Source organism: Mesoplodon mirus (assembly GCF_964341445.2).
Source record: "Mesoplodon mirus genome assembly, chromosome: 8".
Lineage (NCBI taxonomy): Eukaryota > Metazoa > Chordata > Mammalia > Artiodactyla > Ziphiidae > Mesoplodon > Mesoplodon mirus.
Window position 1 is genome coordinate 84,813,917 of NC_138984.1, and position 20,745 is coordinate 84,834,661.

Genomic DNA, 20,745 nt, shown 5'->3' on the forward strand with positions numbered 1-20,745 from the left:
ATTGGTCATCTAGTAGGGGTGGGCTCAGGCCTTGAACCCACACTATACGAGTATGTGTTTGAGTCTCTGTGTGTGTGTGTGTTTATACACACGTTTGTTTTTCAAATTATAGCTCTAAAAATATACGTTAGTGCTAAACGAGGCATAGAAGGCATACTTGGTCAAGCAAAAAGAAACTGGAGCATAGTTGGAGGAGTTTTTATATGGGTGTATCTAGGTGGCCACCATGATAGGCTTTAAGCAATCTTTCTTTCGAATGTAGAGATTTTCTCTTCTTTTTTATTCCCCGTCCAAACTAATTTGAATGTGTTTGTGTTAGAAAATACAGAAAGTTGAGTCTACTTTTCTCCAAGAACAAAAAGGCTTGGAAAACTTCTGCTCCCAATACATCTTAATTTTTATATCATCCATTCAGGAGGGCAGAAACAGAATATTGCGTTACGATTTTCAACAGTGAGGGAGGGAAAAGCAGACATGGGGCATGTGACACATTTGTGTGTTCTTTTCTCTAGCAAGACTTAAAGGGCCAATTTTGTTATAAATTAAATAAGGAGAAGCTGATGGCTAGGGCTTCTGACATATTGATTTTTTAAATCGTAGATATTATACGAACCCTTTGGATAGGTAGTTTTGTTTTTTTAACTCAGAAGGAATGTTGTACAGGAGATCTTCCAACCATAATCTGAAGTAAATAATTACATTTGGTAGTTTTCCTTCAAGTATTCGTTAAAATCAAATTTCTGGTAACATGTTTATCATCCTTTAAAGTATCTTATATGATGATTAAATAAATAGACTTGTTATTGTATTTATATTTTAATGAATTTTTGCAAATTATGCTGAAATAAAAGTTGACATTCTGGTTCTGACGTTCATTTGTAAGAATTAATCGCGTTTCTGGTTAGCTCTTTTAAAAGTACTATCTAGGAAATCTTAGTTTTTATAAGAGAATATAGCCATTAATTTTTTTCTACAGATTAGGCAACAGAAGATTTGTGAAAACAAAATGTATTGATCTCATTTATATTCCCTTGATGAAGGAACACATGCTGGTCTCCGCTCGCTTTCTGTCCACTAATATGAAATCCTTGTCCCTGCTTCCTTGCTGGTAGGTTTTTAGAAGTTCAGTGAGCAATGCAAATCACCTGAAGGGTGGAAAATTCCCTTGTCACACAGATGCCCTTATCAGCAGCAACCAGATGGAGCTCTGAGCAGGAACATTATCAATGTTAAATTGCTTTTTCTCCCTCCTGAGTAGAGAGGATTAAAGCATTCCTTTAGAAATGGGTGGCAAATATACAGATTTAGAAATATTAATATTTTTAACAGTTTGCATTTATAAGTAAATATATGAAAATAACATTTCAAAACACAAGCAAAACCAGCTCAAAATGTTTTGTTTTAAATAAAATAGGGTTCTGTTCTTTCCTGAATTCACTTGCAAAGAGTAAACTTGAAATGTTGCCTTTTATTTATTTATTTTTAAGATGGGGGATATCTCACTATTAGTGCCATATATACATATCTTGGATATAAACTAGTTTATTCAGTTTTAGTTGTGGCAGATAAAGGTGTGTTTAAGTTTATTAATACTGTTGAAATAAAAATACACACAGTCACTCAGAATTTTCATTTATTATTTTGTCAAAATTTATTGGCTATTTTGCTGTTACTGCTTTTGAGTAAATCTTTAGATTCTGCGTCAATTTGATCTTTGAAATGTCAGTTTACTAATTATTGCTATTCTGTAAACTAATAATCGCTAAATATAATTTCAAATCTATATGAACAATATTGTTGTTTAGCAGTGTTAATAGTTATACAATGTATTTTATTAAAACTGTAATTTTAGAAGTCTATAAAGGAGACTGCTGTTTAATTATATGTGTTGTTTGTAGCCACTTTGATGTTAGTGATTTTGTTTCTTAATATTGGTTTCTAGATGCCATCTAAGCTCCAGTGAGTGATAACCATTTCTCTGATAGAAAAATTGGTATGCCCTTGTGTGTTATATGCCAGTAACCACCTAATCAGTGGCTGCCAGAGTACAGATTCTTTCATCAGATTCATATGTGGGTTTTTGAAATGTGTTGCAGTTTTTTTCCTTAAGGCCTAGTTTTTAGTATTTGCCAACATCTGGGATTTTGCAACAATTACACTGTGATGTGTGCAGTTTTGCAGGTATAAATATGAACATATAAGTAAGGGTAGATAAACTGTTCCCCTTTAACTTTCTAAAATCAGATAAAATATGATTATTATTGATATTGCATAAACTATAATTTTTCAAATAATAAAGTTGAAGAACTTTAGTTTTATTCAGACATATCAATAAAAGAAAAAGTATTACTTCAGTCTATTGACTAAGATATTTTTTAATGCTTTGCTTACAGAACCAACTTGGAACTTGAATTAATTCATCGAGGAGGGAATTTATGTTCAGGTGGTGCAAGCACAGCTGGTAAAAGGTCTTGTTTAAGTAAGTCTTAAGCAGTGCTAAATTTTAAAAAATTTCTAATTATTTCATTTTGAAAGCATATATAGGCAAAGTGGTCTTTTGATGTATTTTCAAATTCTTTTTATGTTTTGTATAATCAATTTTATTAGTGATTATATGCTTTAAATGGTTAATCTTAGAAGAATCATGAACATTTAGCTCTTTCTATACTATGATTAGTCAGTAAATAAATGTCATAGTAATTAATCAGAATTATGTTGGTTCAAAATTAAAACAGTGTATTATTCTCAACGATAAAAAATTTTCCTCAAACTTAATTTCTTTTGAAGAATTTTTATGTTGTCTGGACTTAAGAAAATTTTTATAAAGACAATTCGTGTCACCTACAGATTTCTATATAAATAGCTGCTGTTAATCAGTGAAGGCATTCGTACTGTATTTTGATGTGCACAAATGTATTAAAATGTATAAAAATTGTATATGTTTACTTTTATTTACGAATATGCTTCATATTGTAAACTGAGCATGATTCTTCAGTACTTTTTGTAAGGGTATATTTCTGAGAAGTATCATTTGGAACTTAAAGTAGATTTTTCATGAGCATGGTTTTGATGCTATCACTGTGTAGTCATTGTTTAGAGAATTAATGTGAATACTAGGGGTAATATTATTTAATGTCATGTACAGTTAATTATTGGTCCCAAATCAATGGAGTTAAAATATTTCCTAATGTGATTGATATGGGAAATAAAAATTGTTTAAAACATAATGTATTTTGAAAAATGAATATATTTTCTTAAATGCTAAAAATATTAGTAATTATTTAAAATTATCAATATATATTAGTTTTTCAAAAATACGTGTTATTATTTTAAGAAGATATATATGTAATTTTGGAATGACTTCAGAGCAAAAGACTGATCAAAAACACCTTGAAATTTCTAACATAAAGATATGAACTTGGGCTTCCCTGGTGGCGCAGTGGTTGGGGGTCCGCAAGCCAATTCGGGGGACGTGGGTTCGTGCCCCGGTCTGGGGGGATCCCGCATGCCGCGGAGCGGCTGGGCCCTTGGGCCGTGGCCGCTGGGCCTGCGCGTCCGGAGCCTGTGCTCCGCAGCGGGAGAGGCCACAGCGGTGAGAGGCCCGCGTACCGCAAAAAAAAAAAAAAAAGATACGAACTTATGTGAAATTTAACCAAGTTACTTTTAAAATTCTTACTAGTTGTACTAGATTTTGATATTTAATTTTGTGTTATCACTTTGTTCTTGGAAATTTAAGGTTTTGGAATTTATTTTTTTACTGAGTATTATTTACTGACCCCTTGATGTATGCACTTAAACCCTACTTGTACCCAGTGATACAGTATGTTTTATAGAAGTTGTTGATAAATAGGAGTTTTAACTTCTAGTCTGTTTGAATTGGCAGAAACTATAATTTCACTTCCATAAATTATTCTTTCTTGTTAATTTGTTGTTTGGCATTAGCTGATAATATTCCAGAAACTGTTATGTTAGAAAGTGTTCAGTAAAGGAATTTTAGTTTTATGCTAGAAAGCTACTTTTTCCCCCCCTCTGAGGTGCTTAAATTTATACAGAGGCTTATAAATGATGAACTTAACCGGAATGCTAAAAATAGTAGTAAAAGTCCAGCAGCAGCCGCTTCAATTATCACCCTCAATTTTAATTTAAATTGTTAAATTGATAGTTACTTCCAGACTTTTGTTTCTTTTTATTTTCCCCTTTAGTGAATAAGAGATTTCAATGTGCCAGTATAGAAGAGGTTGTGATGAAGCTTATCCTAAATATAAGTTAATACTGTTTTTAGTTTTCTTTTTTTCCTTATCAGTTATGTTAGTTCTTTTTCCCTCCAGCTTCATTGAGGTATGATTGACAAATAAAAAATTTTATATATTTAGGTTGTACATGATGTTTTTGATTTTAGTTTTCATATGATGTATTGTTCAGTTACTTATGCATTATTTATCCTAATTATTTATAAAAGAGCTCTATAAATCATGTATGCAGAATGTTATATGTTCTATAAAATCCCACTATTTTGCAAGTGTATAAAGTTAATGTATTTATTTACTGAAGCCTAACTCAAACCTAATTTAAGTTTAATGCAAGAGCATATTGAAGGTGTTTCATAGGATCTTAGATCAAATATCTCATTTTTTTCATCTTCCAGTAGAACTCTAATGGTATTAGTAAACAAAAATTTCTTTTTCTCTAGACCCTATTCATAAGTCAGTATTTTCCTTTTCCCATTCATTACTTTCTACAGCCTCTTAAATATATCATTTTTAAAATGTCTTTTCTCTTTTTCATAATATTTTGGTGAAAGAGAATGAGAAAATGCTCCACTAATTAAGCAAATGATAATGGAAGTTACACTTTTGGAGTAATGTTCCATCACAAATTCCTGATGAAATTGAAGTTTAGTTTAGTCGAGAAAAAATTTAATAAATTTTGTCTTGAATGGCTTGTGTAATGCCCGATAGATAATTATGGATGCACACACACACACACACACACACACACACAGTGGGGGCGGGGCAGGGCACAAGATTGACCTATTTACAACAATAAAAGCAGAAAATATTACTGGCCAAATTTATACTGAGAAATCAAATTGTCGTGGAATAATGCCATTCAGCACTTCCATATTCAAACACATTTTTGAAGCATTGAGATAAAATGACCAGTATCCAATCAGAGTAAAAGTTCATTCATAAATATATGTCTGGGAAATTTTCCACAGTAAAAAATGAGCAAAATCAGGCTTCCCTGGTGGCGCAGTGGTTGAGAGTCCGCCTGTCGATGCAGGGGACACGGGTTCATGCCCCGGTCCGGGAAGATCCCACATGCCGTGGAACGGCTGGGCCCGTGAGCCATGGCCACTGAGCCTGTGCGTCCGGAGCCTGTGTGCTCCACAACGGGAGAGGCCACAACAGTGAGAGAACCGCGTACGGCAAAAAAAAAAAAGCAGAATTAATTCACATAGCAGCATACTATGGTATTTTAATAATACCTTATGTTTGTAGTTTTAAAGTTTATAAAGTACTTTCACATAAATTATTTAGTCTTTAGAATGACCATGTTAAATAGGTGTTATCTCTTTTTCATAGAAAAGGAAGCTGGAGTTCAGAGTGATTGCATTGCCAAGTCATATAGTTGGAAAATGTCAAAGCTTGCAATTGAACCCAGTTCTCTGACATTAAATTTAGTTATGTAAGACATATCTCTTGCCCTTAAGTGTCCCAAAAGATGCAGAACCTTTAAAAACTTTCACCCCTGGGCTTAGTCACAGATATCCTACTGCACACTGTTGCCTTGGAATATTTCCAGGATCTCCCATGCTATCCTTCCTGTTATCTTGCCTATTTTCTTTGGCCAGCCTTTCACTGTGAATTCTATTTTTGTTTTGGGCCACTCCTTCAGACATTTTCTCAAGTCCTCATTCCTTCTTCCTTGGATACCAGTTGGCTCTCCTTTCTTTTTCACCAGTTTGCTGGCTGGTTCCCCCTTGCCCCTGGTGTGAGCCGTCTCATGAGCTTCCACAGGCAGCTCTGCTCCTTACTCCTAGGTCCGAGCTGTGGACCTCCTCTTTATTCACTGCAAGATCAGGCATTAAGGACCTTGTATTCAGCAGATAAGACTGATTCTAGATAACTTATTGTAAGATAGAAAGTGTTAAGTTCTAAAGTGGGGTATGGATAGAGTTCTAGAACATTTGGAGGTTTGGGATCATATCTAGCTTGTAAAATCAGTGAAGCTTTTGGCGGACGTGGCATTTGAACAAGGTTTTGAAAGATGAGTGAATTTGGAGTTTTTGTTACAAATTGGTATATGTACTGATAAGTACCACCAACTTGGTTAGCAACAGATGTAGGACAAAGCAGATGCAAAAATTGAAGGCATAACTTTTTATTAAGAATATTTTATTAAAGTTACTCAATTTCTTCATTCAAGTGATTTGAAAATAGACATGGAATGCCATAGATTCCAGTGAAGTTCACAGGCTTTCAACACTTTTTGCCATGATATTCTTAGTGTATTTCTCAAGCAGAAATTGTTGAAACCGGTGGCTGGGGTGGGGGTGGGAGGAAGAGGTGTCACTGATAAATTATTAATATTGGAGGATAATTTTTTTAAAATTATCTTTAGTTAGATCAACATCTTTCTATATCTTTGAGCTTTCTGCTTATTACTGTAGTTTAACTAAGGAGCCAAAGTTCATATCACAAATGGATTTCATGATTTTATAGAGATAAAAATTGGACTTTAGTCGAGAAAGGTTGAGGCAAACCCTTGCTTTGACATTTTCATTTAAGGTGCTTTAACTTAATTTTGACATAATATATGATCTTTTCAAGAAATGATGCACACAGTGGAAAACTGCCCCCTGTGTTTGTTATTCATAGAAAGCAATCCAGCTTAGATGTGTGCATGCAGCATGCAGCTCAAAGTCGTTTTAGTTGCTCAAAGAATGAATTTTTGGAGAATTCAGAGTTAGAGAAAATTATTTTGATGTTAATTTCACCCTGCAGTAAGGCTTCATAAAGATATTGTTTAATATCACAAAATTGCTATTAAGTAGTCTAATCTTATTCTTTAACAGTGGTAAAATTCTGATATCCATGGCTTAGTAAGGTCCTTTTCAGATTTAAAAAACTATGAATTCTACAAATAGGTTGGATCACAACTTTTGTTCTATTCTTTTTCTTACTCCATAACAAGAAGAAAATTTGGCCACCAAATTATTATAGTGGTCAAAGTACATAAATTAATATAAAAATGTAGAAATTGCCTTCAGACTCCACTCTTCATGAGTGGGCAGATAGTTTAATGGCAAGCTTATTTAATCTCATGGATTCTGTTTTTCATAGTATCCAACCAGAGGATTGTTGTAAGAACTCAGTTTTACAATGTATGTTCAAGTCTTCATAGACTGTAAATCTCAACATTACTGTTTCTACTACTTCAATACTATCATCATCAAATTGGGGGTGGGTAAGGAGACCAGAAGCAAGATAAAAATTAATTTTCAGCCTAGTCTTTTTTTTTTTTTTTTTAAAGCACTTAACAAACCTGAAGTTTGACCTGTTAAAAGATGGGGTTAGAAGGACAGAATGGGATTTATTCCCAAAGACTGATATAACTTATTTATTGGGAACAAAATACATTGTTAATTTGGGGTGGCCTGGGTTAGAGGTGTGGTTTAAGATTTTGAGCTAAGAAGAGTGGCTTCAGCTATTCTTTAAAGTTTTTCTGCAGGTCCTGTGCTTTGTGGCCCAGGTAGCTAGGCCTTCCTGTGTTAATGGTGTGGTTATTCCAGGAAGTAAGTTCCACAGATAATAATTTCCACTGTCAGGGCGTAGGGGTCCTGAGATCTTGCTTGGCTTAGGGCAGGGCAGCTCCTTTTTTCAGCAGGAGCTGAAAAAAGTTTTCAGGTTCTCACTTGGGAGTTCTCTCCATCTTTCCACAGGTAATTTCTCAGCACTGTGGAGAGGAACCGGGGAAGCTGACTCTGCTGTGAGAGTGTATATCCACACCAATTATATTCACCCTAGGATAAATGGGTCAGAGCCATTTCCTTACTTTGATTATTAATAAGTTATAGAGAAATTGAACTTTGTTTTCATGGTAATTTAGAGAGTCATTTGGCAGGTTGAAATTTTTTTCATTGCCAAGTACTCAATCAGTGATAACTGCACTGATAGAACTAAGAGTTTGAATGACCTGGAAACACAGACCCAGTTAAGTTTACCTTAGGTAAATTTTAACAGTGGTACAATTTTAGACAGAACCAGTTTATAAAAGTCTTTAGGATAAGGCTTTCCTTTAATATGTATTTCTGTCTTAATGACCAGTATGAGTGTTATACTAAGAAATAATCTGCCTGTTGAGAACTCTTACATGTTTAGAAATGACTGATGGAGGCACAGAATTTCCAACCTGGTACTGAGCTCAGTAAACATCTGTTTCGAAAGCATTTTTGAAAAATATGTTATGAAAAACATATAACATATAACAAAAGCATATGTAACAACTTTGTGTTCCATCTCCTTAAGTGGATACTCCCCAAGTCATAAAAATTGGCATAACGGTATTTCATGTGTGTATATGGTATTCATAGCCATATGTGTAAAACTCTTAATTTCACAATAAAATTGGAGTTATGTTTTTATTTTATAGATTTTTTTGGTATAATAGTCTTACTTTAATATTGATACAGATAGAAGAGATTGCTAAATCTTACCTTTTTGTTCCAGCTGAGAGTTCTTATATTTAAATCTTTGGTTTTTTTCAACAACAAATCAGTCTTTCAATGGTGTTTTCTGTTTTAGTAATGATATGTTTCTCTTGTGATTAAGTACATTATAATACCTTAGACTTGTCCCGGCTGTAAAGAATTTGATTAGGCATTGCAGAAAATAGAGCTCATTGTCCCAGGTGAGTTGTCACGGCAACCAACATGGGGAAGAAGATAGTGGGAGCAAGTAAGTCAAGCACTACTTTAGTAGTTAGAGTTGAGAGGTCACTTTCTTTGGGGCAGTGAAATTAGGGCTAGTTAAGTGGCCTCTTTCTTGGTTACTAAGCCAGTATGTCATTACAGCAGAAAAGGAAGAGTATAAATCCATCATGAATTTTAGGCTTATATTATATGATTTTAAAAAATAGGATTGTTGACATATTCATACAATATTCAGTATGTTTAAAAAAATCCTATTAAATGTCAAGCACTGTGCTAGCCTGGGAATTACAAAGAGGAAAAGAAACAGTTGTCTTTTTCAGAGAGATTTCACCGTCTCATAGGAGAGGAAAATGTGAAAAATAATTACAGGGCTGTATGAGAAGTGCTAAAATAAAGGTAACTCAAGTGTAGAGAATGCCTAAAGCAAGGGATGATCACATCTGTCTCAGGTGTGGTATTAGAGAAAAATTTACAGAGGAGCACTTGAACTGGCTCTTGAAAGATGAATCAGGTTTGCTTGGAGAACAAGAAGATGCTGTTCTAGGCTGAGAGAACATCTTGCAAAGACAAAGTGAGACCATATGACACATTAGGGAATAGTTGCTAAAGTAAAGGGAGGAAAGGAGTTTAAGTAATAAACCAGAAAAAGAAGATAGGGGTTATCTCATGAAGCGCTTTCTATGCCTGTTCTTTCAGTGGTTCACCAACCATTTATGAGATAATATGAATAGATTTATTATTTACAGGAATTGGAAGGGGGTGAAACAAAAGACATAAAACTGAATGAGGACATTGTTGAGTAACCTAATTGAGAAATGATGTAGGGGTGGAGTAGAGGAGAAGAGGGGTCATAGGAAGCAGAACCAATAGGATTGGTAATCCACTGGCTATGGAGGGCAAGAATGTGGGAGATGACTCCCAGTTTTTTCCTTGGATGTTTGCATGGGCAGTGATGTCATTCAGATGGAATTATAAGAGGAAATGAATATTGGAGCTAGGCTGGGCTATATAATCAATTTAGTTTTGGATATATTGATCTTTGTGGTGCCTGTCAAACATATGAAGTGCTAGAGAAATTTGTGAATTGTAAACTTACAGGTAGAAGTGGAAGTTGAGCTTATGTGAAGTAGCGCGTGCAGAATGAGAGGGAAAGAGGGGTTGAAAGGGATCCCTTTTCCTTTCTTATGGAGAATGACACCTTTTAGAGTTCAGTAGAGGAAGAAGAACACTTACAAGTAATTGAGAAGAAGCTGGGGGAGAACCAAGGAAGAGTGGTACCAAAAGTTCAGGGGAGGAGAGAGAAGAGGTTAATATTATGTATAGAGTGGTAGTTTTCTGTGGAGACCTAATGTAGTCATAATCTCTAATTTAGCTGTATTTTCTCATTTATAAATATTAAATTTATCACTTGGAATTTATCCTTAGAAACCATACATGTATGTACATGTATATAAACACACTGTCTACATACTACAGATGTATGCTATTACCATAACTACTATCACTTAAAACAGCCCAGAAAGTTGATATTATCCCTGCTTTGCAGGTAATAAAACTAAGGTAATTTGCCCAAGGACACATGGCTAGTACAGAGCTTGGATTCAAATCCAGGACTTCCTGGGTCCTACTAGGCAGTGGTGCCTGTTTATTGAAATCACAGCACATCTATAAGTTAATGATGTTTCTCATTTCTAAACCCTTTCATAAATGAAGGTCTAAACTTCAGAACTTTAAAATGTGTCATTCCAAAAAAAGTTATCTATTCCTTTTGCTGTTATTATTCAAAATTTTAATAATATGCTTTCTTGGTATAATTGCTTTTCAACTTTTAAAATGTCATGAACATAGTTGGTGTTTAATACATTTTTCTATTATTTTTAAGTCTTTAACTTTTTGATGTGATCAAAGATTCTCTTCATCCTCTATCTGCTACTGTCAATATGTGTTTAGTATAGAAGATTTTTTTTAAAGCCCTGATTCCTTTATTAGAGAATGGTATTTATTTTATTATTATCATTTTTAATTTTTTTGGCCATCCCACGTGTCATGCAGGATCTTGGTTCCCCGACCAGGCATCAAACCCGGGCCCTTGGCAGTGAGAGCGCAGTGTCCTAACTACTGGACCGCCAGGGAATTCCCTCAAAGATATTTTTGTTGCTAAATAAATATTAGAGTTCATTCTTACTGATAGGTCTCAGACTAAATTTTAAAAACACAGTGAATTATATAAACATAGTGAAAAGTATTGATTGTTATTTGGCCTATTCTGTTTCCTGTTGAAGTTATCTGCAGTTTCTGGCATTGTTTTTGAAAGGTAGATGTACGTCATTAGATATGTTATCATCCTTCAGTTCTAGTTAAGACCAATACCAAAGACTCTTGTTATTTATTGTATTAATAGCTTTAGAAGATGCTGCAGGGTTACAATCTCAGTTTTTCATAGGAATGGAAAGGGGTGTGTGTGTTACAAAAGGAATTTTATACTTTTCTTTTAATCATAAAAACCCCAAGGAGAACTGGAGTGGTAGTAATAACTAACAAGTAGGAAATCTTGAATTCTGTTCTTAGCTTTTCCAGTAAATATTAGGGTGACCTGGCAAGGTACTTCCTTTCTCTGGGCCTATCTCCTCATGTGTAGAATGAGGGAATATAAGAAGATAAAAAAAAAGTTTTCTTCAGCATTTGTATTTCTTTAATTATGGTAAAGGCTAGGAAAGTAGGCAGATGATAACATTACTTTTATGCTGGCCATGGTTTCAGTGCAAAACAGGTTAGTAAAATTGCAATGTCTATGCTTTTGATTAAATCAAAACTTCAAGTTAATTGACTTTCATCTTGAAAGGAGATATTAAAGAGAGCCCTTTGATTCACTTAAAACCTATATAAGAAGAATGCAAAACTCCTCAACTTGCAACTTGAGTTAATCTTAATATTTTCTGCTAGAGGGATTTATTTTTTTTTAAACACTTTTAGGTTTTAGACACTTTTTTGAAAGTTATAAATTATATACTTCATAAAAAAGTCTCTTATGGGCCTCCCTGGTGGCGCAGTGGTTGAGAGTCCGCCTGCCGATGCAGGGGATACGGGTTCGTGCCCCGGTCTGGGAGGATCCCATATGCCGCGGAGCGGCTGGGCCCGTGAGCCATGGCCGCTGAGCCTGCGCGTCCGGAGCCTGTGCTCCGCAACGGGAGAGGCCACAACAGTGAGAGGCCCGCGTACCGAAAAAAAAAAAAAAAAAAAAGTCTCTTATGTATAATTGAATTGAAATAAAATAAAAATGACCAATATATTTTTCATCATGTTATTTCTCTGCTAAAAATGTCTCTTGTTCTTAGTGTTATCAGTGGAACCAGATTACTAGAAAAACTGAAAATTTGGGAAACTTATCTCAAAACTGGGGCTAACAGTATTACCTACCTGGTAGAATTTTTGTGAAAATAAATTGAGATAATCCGTATAAAGTGATTATTAAGTAGTGCTTGGCACTAATAAATACTCAGCTAGTGTTAACCATTAATAGGATGAAGAAATTTTAGCTATACTTAACTATACTTTGACTTATAGACAGAAGGTGAAGCAGGATAAGGTATTTAGATTCTTCTGTTTGTTATAGAGACACCAGATTGAAACAGTTGTATGTACAGTGTTAGTCCCATTTCCTCTACCCTGCCCCACAGAGTGGAACATTTATTTTGTTCATCTTATAGCTCTCATGTCTTACAAATAACTTCCCCAAACTACTTCCACCACTAATATTACTCCTCCTCCTCCTCCTCATAGTGATGGATCTCAAGTTATTCTAAAGTATAGTTAATTTCTAAGTCAGTTGCTCAGAGAAACAAAATGTTGTTTAGTTTTGAATATTTTAATTTAGAGAGTGACAACAATATGTTTGTGTCATTTGGCTTTTTTCTTTCTGGTTTTAAGAATTAGTTTTAATCACATGTCAAAAAAGTATTATCTAACTTTCTAGAAAGTGAATTTTGATTCATTTTAATTCAAATATTTTGAGTATTAGTGGCAGAATAATTTAGTCCGATCCTTGTTATTTATACCAGAAAATGGATATGTGATATGAAAGCAAAATTTAGGATTTTTTCCCCAAATAATTTAAAATTTTTAAACAAAATTTTCTTTCTAAATGTTATAGCAGAATTTTGTTGAAAGCTAAGACTGGTAGATTATTGTCATGGTTTAGGTAGAAGAAATGAAAATAGCCAGAATAATCCTCTTAAATAATATTATTTCCATTATTTTTTCTTCATGTTGAATCAAAAGATGATGAAATCACAATTAAATCTAATGAATATTTAGGAGAAAATATTAGGTAAAGAAAGATATTCACCTAACAGTGGTTTATATGGAAGTTATTGTCCATATTACTCAGAGTAGGGTATTGAAGATAATAGTGAATTTTGGTTAGGAGATCACAATAGTGAGAAGTACAAGTTACCAAGCCTGAAGCATAGAGCCAAGGAAAAGTAGGTCTCTGACAGGAGATGAAGAAAACAAACCATTCCTGTATTAAGATTGAGCGTAAGGACAGTCCAAATTCTAGTACAATTTATTTGGATATATATTTCAGAGTTTACCTTAAAAGAGAGCATGAAGTAGTTGGTACTTAAACTTGGTGAATTATAATTATAAGGATAGGAAACATTTCCTTATAAATTAGCTAGAAATTTTGCCTGAATATTGTTCTGGACAAATTTTGTGAACCTTCTAATTACCTTTTCTTCTATTTTTTTAGATCAGTTGTTCCATGTATTAGCCTTGCACATGCGGCTTTACAGCATTGATTCTGAGTATAATCCTTGGAGAAAGCTCACACAGTTACTAGAAGAGATGAATTCACAGTAAGTATTATTGAAAGGTTAAAATCAATTAAAACTGTTTTTGAAAAATAGTTAAGTATAAAAATAGGATTGAAGTTCTTTATAAATATGTGAATTTTTCTTATGAAACTCAGAAATACATAATAAAAATTGAAAACAGTTTACCATTATACTTTCTGTAAAAATTGCCTAGAAATTCCTACTAAGTGAGAAAGTCTTTTAAAGAATTTCATTGGTTTTTATGCAGACAAAACATTCAGATAGAGGCACATAATGGCTGGTAGTCTTTCTTTTTATGTCAGAATTGATCAGTGGGTTCGGGTAACTGTAGACTGATCCCGTCATTGTAAAGTTCCCCATAGCCTTTCACCTAATGATTTTTTTTCCCCCTAATAATTTTTGAAACCTGTGATTATTCTTGCCTAAATCCAGTATTTCATTAGGTATTGAGAAATAGTGATTTTAAAAAACCACAAAAAATTTTTCTTATGATTTATTAGCTAGGTTGTTTTTATAAAGAAAAACTTTCCCAGTATCCGCTGTTTGGTTATCCTGAAACATAGTTTGGCAAGATGAATGCTTAATTCTTCCCTATTTATAAATCTTCAAAGAAATGAGTTGATACCCTAACAACTTCCAGTGGTGACTGATAAGTTGTGGTTATTATGATCTCATTGATTTTTATATACTTGATGTATTTCACTCCATTTCAGACATTCTTTTAAAAAAATTTTTTTCTTTTTCTTTCTTTATTTTTGGCTGTGTTGGGTCTTCGTTGCTGTGCGCAGGCTTTCTCTAGTTGTGATGAGCGGGGGCTACTCTTCATTGCAGTGCGCGGGCTTCTCATTGCGGTGGCTCCTCTTGTTGCAAAGCATGGGCTCTAGGGCATGCAGGCTTCAGTAGCTGTGGCGTGTAGGCTCGGTAGTTGTGGCTCATGGGCTCTAGAGTGCAGGCTCAGTAGTTGTGGCGCACAGGCTTAGTTGCTCCATCTCAACTAAGTGTGGGATCTTCCTGGACCAGGGCTCGAACCCGTGTCCCCTGCATTGGCAGGTGGATTCTTAACCACTGCGCCACCAGGGAAGCCCCATTTCAGACATTCTTTTCAATGCAGATTGCTTCCTTTTAGGTTAGTGAGAATCCCTTTAGGTTAGCTATTGTACTTCAACATGATCAAAGTAGTCTTTGATAATGCCCTTGCTTTCTGACACAGTAAGTTGACCTGGGTTTATTTTGTACATTTTCCACTCTGTACCTGGAATCAGCCATTTCTCCATGTAATTCCTTTTAATGGGAAGTGGTATTTAGACATCACAGTCTGGGTGCTAAGGGGTATCCATAGCTACTGTGCTATTATTGCTTATAGGCCATTCCAGTGGGCAGGATTAGGAAATATTTTTTTAAGGAGAAAGATCTTGAATTCTTACTGGTGTTTGCAATTCACACATAAGATTGTAAGGTTATATTTTGTTTCTTAACTTTTTTGTTATTTACATCTTTTTTCTCTTATTCTGGAAATCTTGGTTACTAGTGATATTAATAACAGCATTACTATTTGCATAACCTACAGTATAACTACAATTATTTTTTTTAAATACCAATATTAGTACTAATTATAATTTCTTTTTGTCCTTAGAATATATACCACTAGGGATGTACAGGCAAAATACTAATTTCTAAGTCATTTGAAGTAACTTTTTCTTGTGTGGTTATGCTATCAGCTTGATTTATAGTCAGGCTCATTTGTTTTCTTTTTTCCCCCCTCAATATTTAAAGCAATAGTGCCCAGCTGTAGAATAGAACGTAGGTTTGTATATGCTGGAAAGATTGATAAGATACATTTAAAAGGGGGGGGTTAAATTAGAAGTTTGGGATTAACATATACACATTACTGTATATAAAATAGATAATCAACAAGGACCTACTGTATAGCACAGGGAACTCTACTCACTATTCTGTAATAACCTATATGGGAAAAGAATCTGAAAAAGAATAGATATATGTATATGTATAACTGAATCACTTTGCTGTATACCTGAAACTAACACAACATTGTAAATCAACTATACTCCAATATAAAATTAAAAAAAATTTTAAAGGCAAAAAAAAGATATATTAAAAAAGCAAAAATTTCAAAATCATTGTTATAATTCTATTTTTGTTTAATAATAATGAAACAAACTATGGAATGTTATTAACTCTGAAAAGATTGCCTTTTTTCCCTTGATTTTTTAATTTTAATTATGTAAAACATATTTTTTCCAAAGTAAAAACTATATAATAAAGAAAATTCAGAGATATATGTCTTTCATTTCTGTCCATTTGCATTTCTTTTTGTGAACTCCCTAAATCTAGTTGTTGGTCTTCTTCTTCTTCACTTAAAAAATATGTTTATGGATTGTGGATATTAGTCCTTTGTGTGATAAGTTGCAAATATATTTCACCAGATTGTCTAATGTCTTTTTTGTGTGTGTATGATTTTTTTTGTCATGCAAAATTTTATTTTTAAGGTAGTCATATTTATTAATCTTTTTTTTTTACTTAATTCTGGAACTTGATCCATTTTGACTCAGGTCTTTTCCCACTACCTGGTTATAAAAGGATTGATTCATTCATTTTTTCTTGTGATGAGAACTTTTAAGATTTACTCTCTTAGCAACTTTCAAATATACAATACAGTGTTACTAATTGTAGTCACCATGCTGCTCATCACATCCCTATATGTACATTACATAACTGGAAGTTTGTACCTTTTGACCATCTTCACCCATCCCCATCCCCCACCCCTGTCTATGCAATCACCAGTCTGTTCTTTGTATGTATGAGGAGTTTCTTTGTTTGTTTCTAAGATTCCACATATAAGTGAGATTGTTTTTCTCTGTCTGACTTACTTCACTTAACATAATGCCCTCAGGGTCCATCCATGTTGTCACCAATGGCAGGATTTCCTTTTTTATGGCTGAATAATATTCCATGGTATATATATGCCACAATTTCTTTATCCATTCACTCAATAATGGACATTTAAGTTGTTTCCATGCCTTGGCTATTGTAAATAATGCTGCAGTGAACATGGGGATGCATATGTCTTTCTGGTTAGTGTTTTCCTTTCCTTCAGATAAACACCCAGAAGTAGAATTGATAGATCATACAGTAGTTCTGTTTTTTTAATTTTTTGAGGAACTTTCATATTGTTTTTCATAGTGCCTTCACCAGTTTACAGTCCCACCAACAGTGCACCAGGGTTTCTTTCCTTTTCTCCCCATCCTCACCAGCACTTGTTTGTTTTCATTTTGATGATAGCCATTCTGACAGGTGTGAGGTGGTATCTCATTGTTGTTTTGATTTGCATTTCCCTGGTGATTAGTGATGTTGAGCACCTTTTCATGCACTTGGTCATCATCTGTATGTCTTTAGCAAAGTATCTACTCAGATTCTCTGCCCATTTTTTAATTGGATTGTTTTTTGCTACTGAGTTGTATGAGTTCTTTATGTAGTTTGGATATTAACCTTTTATCAGATATATGATTCTTCTATTTCTGTGGCTTCAGTTTTTACAGTTAGATCTCTAATCTATTTGGAATTTTTCATAATGTGTGGTATAAGGAAGAGATTCAATCTTATTTTTTGCCACATAGTGATCAAATATCCTACTGCTTTGCATTCCCTACATAAGTAAATTAAGACATGTACTTGAAGAGAGAGGAGAGAGAGAGAAAGAGAGAGATGGAAGAAAAGTTGAGAAAGTGCTTTGCTTACTGATATGGAAAGATCACCATTCAGATACAATATTAAAAGAAAAACAATTAAGGAGCACTAAATCTGTACTTTATGATATCACTTGTGTAATCAAGGGGAGATGAGAAATAAATTTGTATTTGCTTGTTAAAATAAAACAAAACAAACCAGATCCATACATATGTGGATATTGAATTTATAGCATAGATAGAACTGTGGAGCAGTTGGGGAAGCACAGTCTTTATAGTGAATGGAGCTGGGTTAGTTGGATATTTATATGAGAAGTAATTAATATTGACTCCTACCTCATGCAGAACCTATTCGGATTTTGCCAGTTATTTCAGTAATATCCTGGGAAATGCAAATGCAGTGCAAAGAAAATTCAAGATTGTGTTTGTGTTTAGTTTCTTGTCTCTTTAATTTCCTTCAGTGTGAAATCGTTCCTGACTTTTTCTTTGTATTCCATGACGTTGACTTTTTTTTTAAGAGCTCAGGCCAATTATTTTGTAGAACCCCTCAGTTTATTTTTGTCCAATATTTCCTTGTGGTTAGATTCAGGTGATAAACTTTTGGCAGAAATATCGCAGAAGTAATATTGTGTTTTTTTTCGTGTGTCACATCAGGAGGCACATGCTATTGATTTGTCTTGTTATTAATGTTAATAACTCTGATCATTTGGCTAATGTGGTATCTGCCAAGTTTTTCCACCGTAAAGTTATTATTTCATCCTTTGTAATTACTAATTATCTGGTGGGGGTATACTTTGAGACTATGGATAAATACTGCTGCTTCTCAGAAAAAAAAATTGTATGTGTGTGTGTTTGTGTTTGTAGACAAAATTAGTAAGCTGTGAGTATTTTGTATGTTCTGGCTAAGGAAAATAAATCACTTTTCTTGATAGTAGCTAGTAATTTTCTTTCCTAGCTAGACTTGCATACTCAAGGACAGGGATGGTGTGCAGATGAAGTATTATAATGCCTAACTCTCTGAGTCTAAAGATACTCAGCAAACAAGAGGTTTCTTAAGTGTAGCATTGGTGAATTAAAAGTTTTAAAGACCAGGCAGAGGTACTCTGCTTTCCATATTACTGATTGCTGGGTTGTGTTCTTTTATAGCCCTAAGATTAGTAGGATAGTACTAAATGCTGCGAACAGTTATCCAGTGTTAACATCATGATACACATTTTTCTGCTTTGCATATATAATCTCATTTAATCATCACCATAACTGTATAAACTAGGTACCATTGTTGTCTCAATTTTTACATATGAGGAACATGAGGCTTAGAAAAGTTAATTAATATGTTCTTTAGGGGCACACAGCTCTGAAGGAATAGAGCTGATCTGAATCCAAATCTTTCTGATTCCAGAACCTAAGGAAGCATAGAGTAATAGCTAAAAACTTAGGCTCCGGAATCAGAAAGATTTGGAGAGATCTGAGGAATTTCTGGAAAATCTGGTTGATTTTTTTCCCCTTCTTATTTGCTCTCATTTTTATGGTTCATTAGTTCACTAACTTGTAATATTACAGTTGATTATGTCATCTGTGTTTCATTTCTGTATAAGAGTTTTAAAAATGGAAGTATCTTTTTCTGTATTCTCACTTAATCGTTTTACAACATAAAATTCTATGTCTAATGATATAGGTTTCTCATATACACTTTTGTCTATAATCCTCATGAAAATTATTTCCTTATTTTCTTTAAGTTTCACTGTGTTGATAATCACTTTGGTTTAAAAAAATGGGAAAATTAGGCCTATTAAGTCTAACCCACCCATTTCCCCTTATTATCCATGGAATTAATAGTGTACAGTTTTTATAATCTGGATTTTAAAGATTACCTAAAAACTTTGAGATAGAGATAATTATGTATTTTAAAATAGTAAGCATTTAACAGATACTTATCACAATGATGATATTAAACCCTACATTAAAAAACTGTGGTTGGGACTTCCCTGGTGACACAGTGGTTAAGAAGGCAGGGGACACTGGTTTGAGCCCTGGTCCAGGACAATCCCACATGCCGCGGAGCAACTAAGCCCATGCGCCACAACTACTGAGCCTGCACACTAGAGCCCGTGAGCCACAACTACTGAAGCCCACGTGCCTAGAGCCCAAACTCTGCAACAAGAGAAGCCAACGCAGTGAGAAGCCTGCACACTTCAAAGTAGCCCCTGCTCGCCGCAACTAGAGAAAGCCCGCGTGCAGCAATGAAGATCCAACACACAGCCAAAAATAAATAAATAAATAAATAAATAAATTTGAAAAGGAAAACCAAAACTGTGGTTGTCTTCTCTACAGTGGGGTGTATCCATTCATTCATTCATTCATTCAGAATATGTGCTCACTGTGTGCCAGGAAAGATCCATTCCTGTGTCCTCAGATGATTGTTATTATCTTAGTAGCCAACAAGTTCCAGGTTATTGTTTTTGTAAATTTTTCCTGATTATAAAATTGTAGTTATTGTACAATGTTTAGAATGTACAAAAATGTTGAGAAAGAAAATGAAACAATCTAAAATCTCATAAGCTACCTGCTATATATAGTTTATTACAATTTAATGAACTCATGAACCATAAAAATGAAACATAATGTCTCATAAAAATGAGAGACATTTCTTTGCAGTCTCTTTTTTTCTCTGTGTGTGTGTATATATATATATATACATACACACGCAGAAATGCCATGTGTAAAATAGATAGCTAGTGGAACATGCTATAAAGCACAGGAAGCTCGACTTGGTGCTCTGTGACAACCCAGATGGGTGGGATGTGGGGGAGAGGTGGGAGGGAGGTCCAGGAGGGAGGGGATATGGGTGTACATGGAGCTGATTCACTTCACTGTACAGCAGAAACTAACACAGCATTGTAAAGCAGTAACACTCCAGTAATAAATAAATACATAAATACATAAATAAAAATGGAAAAAAAAGCTGTTTGAATCATATTGTATCAGTTTTAGAATCTGCTTTTTAAAAATAACACCAACCGGGCCTCCCTGGTGGCGCAGTGGTTGAGAGTCCGCCTGCCGATGCAGGGGATACGGGTTCGTGCCCCGGTCTGGGAGGATCCCATATGCCGCGGAGCGGCTGGGCCCGTGAGCCATGGCCGCTGAGCCTGCGCATCCGGAGCCTGTGCTCCGCAACGGGAGAGGCCACAACAGTGAGAGGCCCGCGTACGGAAAAAAAAAAAAAAAAAAATAACACCAACCAAATTCCCACATCATTAAAAATTCTTTAAAC

The 20,745-nt window shown here is 34.5% G+C and overlaps 1 protein-coding gene across 3 annotated transcripts in view; it reads left to right on the forward strand.

Annotated features, from left to right (window-relative positions):
- Positions 1-20,745, forward strand: part of UBR3 (ubiquitin protein ligase E3 component n-recognin 3) — a 229,566-nt gene that overhangs the window by 178,184 nt on the left and 30,637 nt on the right. For all 3 annotated transcript variants that reach the window (XM_082630548.1, XM_082630550.1, XM_082630549.1), the window contains exons 30-31: positions 2,394-2,479; positions 13,686-13,791. In XM_082630548.1, coding sequence (XP_082486674.1) covers positions 2,394-2,479; positions 13,686-13,791 — 192 coding nt within the window. The remainder of the gene's footprint in view (positions 1-2,393; positions 2,480-13,685; positions 13,792-20,745) is intronic.